Source organism: Cavia porcellus, unplaced genomic scaffold, assembly GCF_034190915.1.
Source record: "Cavia porcellus strain 051 isolate PalLab524CR breed Dunkin Hartley unplaced genomic scaffold, mCavPor4.1 scaffold_19, whole genome shotgun sequence".
NCBI classification, from domain to species: Eukaryota; Metazoa; Chordata; class Mammalia; order Rodentia; family Caviidae; genus Cavia; species Cavia porcellus.
Window position 1 is genome coordinate 25,367,336 of NW_026947502.1, and position 7,223 is coordinate 25,374,558.

Sequence of the window (7,223 nt, forward strand, 5' to 3'; positions counted from 1 at the left end):
GAAATTCGGTTTTTTGCCTAATTCTGAACTGTCTCGCTGTTGCTACTCAGGAAAACAAGGTCCCTACACCTGATGGACCTCGGACGGGTCCCTACGCGCAACCACTCTCCCTCTACCGTGCAACGAATTTCGAGGGGCAGGAGTCCCGCTCCCCAATGATTGACCTCGAGTCCCTATCCAGTCGAGCCCGACACGCGTGGGCACCTGCGAGTTACGCCTCGGTCAGCCTCGCAGGAGCCAGGGACCATCTCCAAAGTGACCGCGACGCCGCGGCCGAAGCCCCGAAGGGGGGATTTCTCCCCACGCGGGTCGCTGTCCTCAGTCGCGTGGAGAACGCCACGGTGCCTGCCTCAGGACGCGCGCGCCCGGAGCGGAGCTAACGCCGCGGGTTGCGCCTTTTTCGTTGCTCCCGCGAAGGTCGAGCGTCCACGAGGCTTCCGCAAATTCCGCAGGGTCATTTCTGGCTGCAACTCCGTTCTAATTGAAAAGTCATTTGGTTTGGTTTTTGTTCAAATGAAAAAAAAATTGGAAGAAAACGAAAACCCTGTCTGCAAAAAACAATTTCATAAGCAAAGCGTCCTACCGGCCGCGCAGGGCGGCGGGGAAGCGGTCCCGGCCTGGAGGAGCGGGGAGTGTCTGCTAATTGCAGCTTCGTTAGATTTCGAGTTTGGGAGGCTGCGGTTCGGGCGCTAATATCCGCCGCCCATTATCCCGGCTAATAAATTTGACCTATTGTTCGTTTGTTAAAATGATGTCACCTTGGAACAGTCCCTAAGCTCCTATTTCCATGAATTAGGCCTTTATTGAAAGCCGGGAACCAATGAGAGGAGAGAGGCTTGTTGATCGCAGCCAATGGCTGCGGCGGGAGAGGAATTAGCAGCGGAAACTCCAGGTTCGGTTCAAGAAAGATGACACAGAGCCTGTCGGGCCCGCGCACTCTTGGCAAAGTTTCAGTGCGACGAGAGGCGCCGGGTGCTCCATGGCCGCGCCGTAACGGGGACCCAGCCGCCTCCCCGCCCAGCCCAGCCCAGCCCTTCCGCCCGCCCAGGATGGAGGCGCCCGCCAGCGCGCAGACCCCGCATCCCCACGAGCCCATCAGTTTCGGCATCGACCAGATCCTCAACAGCCCGGACCAGGACAGCGCACCCGCCCCGCGGGGCCCCGACGGCGCCAGCTACCTGGGAGGGCCCCCCGGGGGCCGTCCGGGCGCCGCATACCCATCGCTGCCCGCCTCCTTTGCCGGCCTCGGCGCGCCCTTCGAGGACGCGGGATCTTACAGTGTCAACCTGAGCCTAGCGCCCGCCGGTGTCATCCGAGTGCCAGCGCACAGGCCGCTGCCCGGGGCTGTGCCGCCGCCTCTGCCAAGCGCACTGCCCGCCATGCCCTCCGTGCCCACGGTCTCCAGCCTGGGCGGCCTCAATTTCCCCTGGATGGAGAGCAGCCGCCGCTTTGTGAAAGACCGCTTCACAGGTGAGCAGAGCAGGCGAGCAGGCGTCAGGCCCCGGCCCTCCTGGGGCCAGAGACGCCGCGCCCTAAGCGCTCCACTCCCGGAAAGGATTCCAGAGGCCCGAGCGCGGCCGAGGCCTCTGCGCCCAAGGCCGGGGCAGCCGTGGTGGGAGGGCAATCGGAGAGTTGCGGGAAAATAAACCCGCGTCCCGGGGAAGAGGAAGGGGGAGGGGGCGTCTCCCGACAGGTCTGGCGCCTCTGGGGACGCACGGAAACAAACATAGCGGAGCACTGTGGGTCCCACGGGCCTTCAGAGGGTCCACATGAGGCCTGAAAGGGAGCGCAGCAGGGCTGGGCGTCAGGGGCCTCCTGTGTCTCCGCAGCGGCCGCCGCGCTCACGCCCTTCACCGTGACCCGGCGCATCGGCCACCCCTACCAGAACCGGACACCGCCCAAGCGTAAGAAGCCACGCACGTCCTTCTCCCGGGTGCAGATCTGCGAGCTGGAAAAGCGCTTCCACCGCCAGAAGTACCTGGCTTCAGCCGAGAGGGCGGCGCTCGCCAAGTCCCTCAAAATGACGGACGCGCAGGTCAAGACCTGGTTCCAAAACCGGAGAACCAAGTGGCGGTGAGAGAGGCCCAGCCCGGTCCACCTTGCACCTGCCCTTCACCTACTAGGGCCGTGCGGAAACCTGGCCGTCCCCCCTTGCCCTGCTACCTTCCACCTGCTCCCCCAGGGCTTCGCCTCCCTCCTCCCACCCCACCCCCCTATTTTTCTTTCCCTTTCCTGAGCCTCGGCTTCTCTTCCATCACCATCCCTATGTCTCTTGAGCCCCTCCAACTCTGTGTTTGTGAGGATCTCATTCGGGTTGTTTTCACCTGTCCCATCACACACACACACACACACACACACACACACACACACACACACACTCCTGCCTCCCACATTCCAGCCTACCTCTCAGATTTCCGCATATCCTTGAAGCTGGAGATCCCTTCCAGCTCTGTTTTTATTGATCTATTTCAATTCAACCCGTAAACGGCGAAATGATAGTGTCTTGGAAAAGGGTTCAAGACTGGGCCCGTGTAAACTGGACCACAGAGACCCTGTGCGACACGTGGAGTTGGTGGTGCACATCCAGGCCGGCCACCAGCTAGCTGACCCCAGTGACCCTGCTGTCGACAGGGCCCAGAGTCAGTTACACCAACGCCCAGCTTTCGCTATTCCAAGAAAGAAATAATCTTTATGGTTGGCAAAGCCACAATGTCCGGGCGTGCAGGTGGGCAGCAGGCAGAGTTCCCTCCTGGCGCCCCCGGGGTGCACAATAACCAACGATTCCAGCCCACTGTCCCGACTCGCAGGCCTCGGGCGTAAATCGCGCGCAGGGAGGCAGACAGGTGCTGCGCCTCGGGGCTCCCGGCTGGCCTCCGCTCCCGGGAGGGCTGGGGCCCTGCCGGTGGCCCTGCAGTGCCGGTTGCATGACAGTGCTGTCCTTCTCCCTCCCCCGGTGCAGGCGGCAGACGGCGGAGGAGCGGGAGGCGGAGCGGCAGCAGGCGAGCCGGCTCATGCTGCAGCTGCAACACGACGCCTTCCAAAAGAGCCTCAACGACTCCATCCAGCCCGACCCGCTCTGTCTGCACAACTCGTCGCTTTTTGCTCTGCAGAATCTGCAGCCCTGGGAAGAGGATAGTTCCAAGGTTCCAGCCGTCACCTCGCTGGTGTGAGCCACCAGCGCGCACCGTCCCTACGGATCGCCGCTCCCACCTAGCGGAGCATCCCGAACCCCCAGCCGGGCTGGGGGAGAACTGGGGCCGAAAGGGGAAGGGACCGCCGAGCTCTAGTAGGCCCTGGGGCGCGGTTGCACACGGCCGGCCAGAGTGAGGGGGCCAGCCCGGGCTCCGCGCGGCTGCACAATCCGAGCCCCCGCCCCGCGCCCCGTCCCGCCCCGGCCCGGGCCCCACAAAGAAAGCGCCTTACGTTTCTCCGCCTCCCGCCCGCACCCCCGGGCTGGGCGCCTGTATTATACTTTGTACTTTTGCCCAAACGTGTAAATAATAAAAGTTTTGGCTTTTTTCTTTAGACCCCGGCCACCTGCTTGCCCTGCGGGGGCCGCCGGAGGAGGGGCTGCCGCCCCGGCCACTGCGGGAAGCGCCTGGGGCCGGGGCGCCCGCGTTTAGGCTGGGTTCACTCCTCTCCGTTTCCGTTCTTTTTATTTAAGTCGTTTTATTTAATAAAAAGTTAGCTATTTCACTTAACGCCGCTTTTATTTCGTTTTCGTTCCAATAATGCTTGGCGACTCCCGGCCTCGCGCCCCACCCGTGCGGCGGGAGCAGGCGAGAGGCTGTGCGGGGCGCGCGTCCCTCCTCCAAGGCCGTCGGCGTTCGCCCCAGCTCGCACCCGGCCCGGGCCCGCGGAGGACGCGCGGTGCAGGTCAGTTCTTGCCGGGTGTCCGCCTGACGGGGCGTGGACGTGGGATCGGCGCCGTAAAGAGCAGTGCCAGGGAGAGCTGGGCAGGGACAGGCCGGGCCTGGGATGTCCTGGGTGGCTGCAAGGTCAGATGCACCAAGCGGGTGGCAGGCAGAGCTTCTTAGGGCGCAAGAGCGAAAGCTAAGCCCTCTCCACCGGCCCTTTCCAGGCTCTTGCCACTGCGCCTCCTGAAGGTCCGAGCCAGACTCGGACTTGGCTGTCTCGGATCTGGTCGCAGTGTGAGTGCAGGCCCTGAGCGTCCAAAGGGCCAGGGAGCAAGCGCAGCCCCCAGCCCCAGGGTCCAGCTGGCTCTTAGGTTTCTCCGGACCTGAAGTAGAGCGTGACGTCATGTGACGTCACTGCCGCCTTAACGGCGTCACTGGGCAGGAGGGGCCGCGCGCCCGGACTGCTAGAACCCCAAGTTCAGCTTAGCAGCGGCATGGCCGCGTCCTCCCGTTTACCATGACTCCCAAGTTGAAAGTTTCAGGATTGTGTGATGGAGCTCAGATGGCCCCTTCCAACTACAGACAGACACCCAAAGTGCCCCTAAAATTTTTCTTGTGCCCCACATTTTGTCCTTTTATCTTTCGGCCTTTTAAAAACTCCTCATTTTGTGCCCTCTCTACGATATTCTTTTCGTTTGTAACAACTGGTCTCTGTTGCTGTGTGTTTTCTTTTTGTATTTCGTATATTTCTGTACACAGTTCGTTTCCTGTTGCATTTGACTTCTCGGAGCCTGCTTCTGCGCTGCATCCTTTCTACCTCCCGGGCCTGTCCCTGTCTCTGGCTCTTGTCCTCCTTTCTCTCTCCTCCGTGGTCTCCCAGATTCTCTTGGCCTGTTCCTCTCTGTCTCTTTTTCCTTCCCTTTCTCCCCTCCCCTTCCTCCGGCCGGGCCGGGCTCCGGGACCTCTCGGAGCTAAACGCTCTGGGGAAGCCTCCCGGAGGCCGCAGCTGTCCCACCACCCGCACCGGCCCCGGCCGCGTGTGCTTTCCAGTCTTCGTTACACGCGGACTTCGCGATTGTCCGCACTGGCCGGGCAGAGGAACTGGGAGGCGGCTGAGGAACATGCACCAACCCCCGGCCCTCGGACCCCCACCTCCAACTCCAAGCCTTAGTCCGGAATCGTCTAGGAAATGACACCTAGGGAGAGCTAAGAGGATTCAGCTTTGGGTCTGTTTCGTGTTTTCCTGAATTAAAAAAAAAAAAATCTCTGCTAAAAAAAGGTCCGGCGAAGGTCATCCTCAGAATGGGAAAATGTTGGCCCTTTGGTGGGACCCAGGGGGGCCTTCTTTCCCTTTGCTTCCTGAGGACTTGGCGTTGCTTTCCTTTTCCCGTCGGGTTTGCTCAGTTGGTCTACAGTGAGGCCTATTATGTAAATTATTTATGTGGTTTTGCCAGAATGATCCTCGATTTCAGGGCCTATTTTGGGATATACACACACATACACACACGCCGTGTATCTTTTTCTTTCAGGCGCCCCGCTTTGCACAAAGGCCCTGGCTGAGCTGCGCCCCGCAGCTGGGTCGGCATCCAGACCGCGCTGTGCTCGGCGGCGGCGCTACCCAGCAGCTCTACCCGGCGCCTGGGTTTCCTCGCCCCGCGCTTTCCAGGCATTGCTGCCTTCCGCCCATTCGCGATCTCCGCGATCGCTGAGCGCTTGGCCCAAATAAGCCTCTCCAAGCCAGAGGCAGAAGAGGGCTTTGTCGTGTTAGGGGCTGAGTCCACTCTTGTGCGGCCTGGTCACGACCATCTGTGGCCCAAGATCACCCAGACAAACGCGGGTGCCCCGGGGAGGCAGTTGTATCATGTCAGCCCCTCCTTGCAATGTGCAAAGCTGCCAGACTGACTGGGTTGTTTGGGACTAGGTCCCAGGGTGCGCTGTTAAGGGACATCTCGCGCACTTCCCACACCCAGAGGGCTGTAAGATGGCAGAGTCCAGGAGCGTCGGTACCCACATCCCTCAGGCTGCCTGGAGGCTGAGTTTAAGGAAAACGGACTTTGGAGCGGTCTGCAAAGGTCCCACGTGAGCGCGTCCTTGGGGTCCCTCCCTGGTGCAGGGCCCTCCCGGGCTGCAGAGGCAGGCGAGTGTGGGCACCCAGGCCGGTGCAGAGGGGACTGAGCACAGAAGCCAGGCCTCTAGGCAAACGGGAGGCGTCCTTGCTCCTCCTCGCGGCTTTCCTCAGACTGGGATCCGGCGTCTCTAAGGTTGTACCCATTTTATGGCTTCAAGACAAAGAGTCTGGACACCCAGGCACTTGTGTTCTCCCAAACGCCCTGATTTTGGGGCTTCACCCAGGACCTTCCTGGTAAGCGGCAAGGTCTGGCCCTAAACCGTGCTGGTAGATAGGGCAGGGTGTTGGGCCAGGCTTGCTGTGCTCTCCGAAGTGGGTGAAGTTCTGAGATGAGAGGAAGCAAAGGAAACCAGGCCAGATCAGAGATCTGGAGAAAGAGCGCAGAAAACTCCAGGGCCAGCCCCTAAGTGAAACTGATTCCCCTTCAGCAGCTTCTCGCTCTGTACTGCTCTGTCTGGACGCTTTGCTCACACTGGGATTGACTCCCACACCTGCGAGGTGTGGACGCTCCTCCCCAAGTGCAGAGAAAACACTAAGCCTCAGAGAAATTCAAAAATTAGTCCTGGGTCGCAAAGCTTGCGTGGACATTCTTTCCTCCCCAAAATAATACTTCTGTGGCTCACTTGGTAGAGGTAAGGGGTAGAGATGCAGAGGACCTTGGCAAAGTGAGAGACAGGCAGATGACCTTTGACACAGATCCCCAGCTCTTAGAGGGGCAAAAGAGGCTACAAGCTCAAGCCTGGCGGTAGATTTGGTCTGCTGGTTTCAGGGTGCCCAGTGACTCTTGCCTTTGAGGCTCACACAAGCCCAAGTTTTCCATTCATAAAGTGGGGGATTGGCCAGGGAAGTGTGGAGCCAGCCAAGGTCACCCTGAGACCTTGGGTGAGATCCAGTGGCCCCACTGCTCTAGGGTGGCATGCAGCTGGGGGGTAAGATGCATCTCTGGATCAGTGCTGGAAAGATCTGGGGGTGCTCGGGCCCACCAGACTGCCAGGCTGCCAACAGCAAAACCAGACAGCTCCACCAAGTGCTCTGGGTAAGGGGCTGCAGTCATAGCCTCTAACTTGTAGCAGGGACCTCTGGGCAGGGAAGGGACCTAATCGCAATCTTGATGAAAGTTCCTGGAAATCTAGGCCAAAATCATAATCTGGGCCTCGTTTAACTTGAACTCAGGTGGGTATGGGCTGGAGATTCTTTGGTGTGGTAGAGGTGCCTGAATTCTGGAACAGAAAAGGTTT

The 7,223-nt window shown here is 60.2% G+C and overlaps 1 protein-coding gene across 1 annotated transcript; it reads left to right on the top strand.

Moving 5' to 3' along the window:
• Nucleotides 1-937: 937 nt before the first annotated feature.
• On the top strand, nt 938-3,623 carry Tlx3 (T cell leukemia homeobox 3). The gene is made up of 3 exons (XM_003473209.2): nt 938-1,470; nt 1,830-2,073; nt 2,960-3,623. The coding sequence occupies exons 1-3, from the start codon at nt 1,050-1,052 to the stop codon at nt 3,168-3,170; spliced, it is 876 nt and encodes a 291-aa protein (XP_003473257.1). The 5' UTR covers nt 938-1,049; the 3' UTR covers nt 3,171-3,623.
• The last annotated feature ends 3,600 nt before the right edge of the window (nt 3,624-7,223 follow it).

What these genes read in the sequence shown, in the direction of transcription:
- Tlx3 (XM_003473209.2), top strand. Translation starts at nt 1,050, where the DNA reads ATGGAGGCGCCCGCCAGCGCGCAGACCCCGCATCCCCACGAGCCCATC. An exon ending in TGTGAAAGACCGCTTCACAG is followed by an intron (nt 1,471 to 1,829) that starts GTGAGCAGAGCA and finishes GTGTCTCCGCAG; the next exon opens with CGGCCGCCGCGCTCACGCCC. An exon ending in AACCGGAGAACCAAGTGGCG is followed by an intron (nt 2,074 to 2,959) that starts GTGAGAGAGGCC and finishes CCCCCGGTGCAG; the next exon opens with GCGGCAGACGGCGGAGGAGC.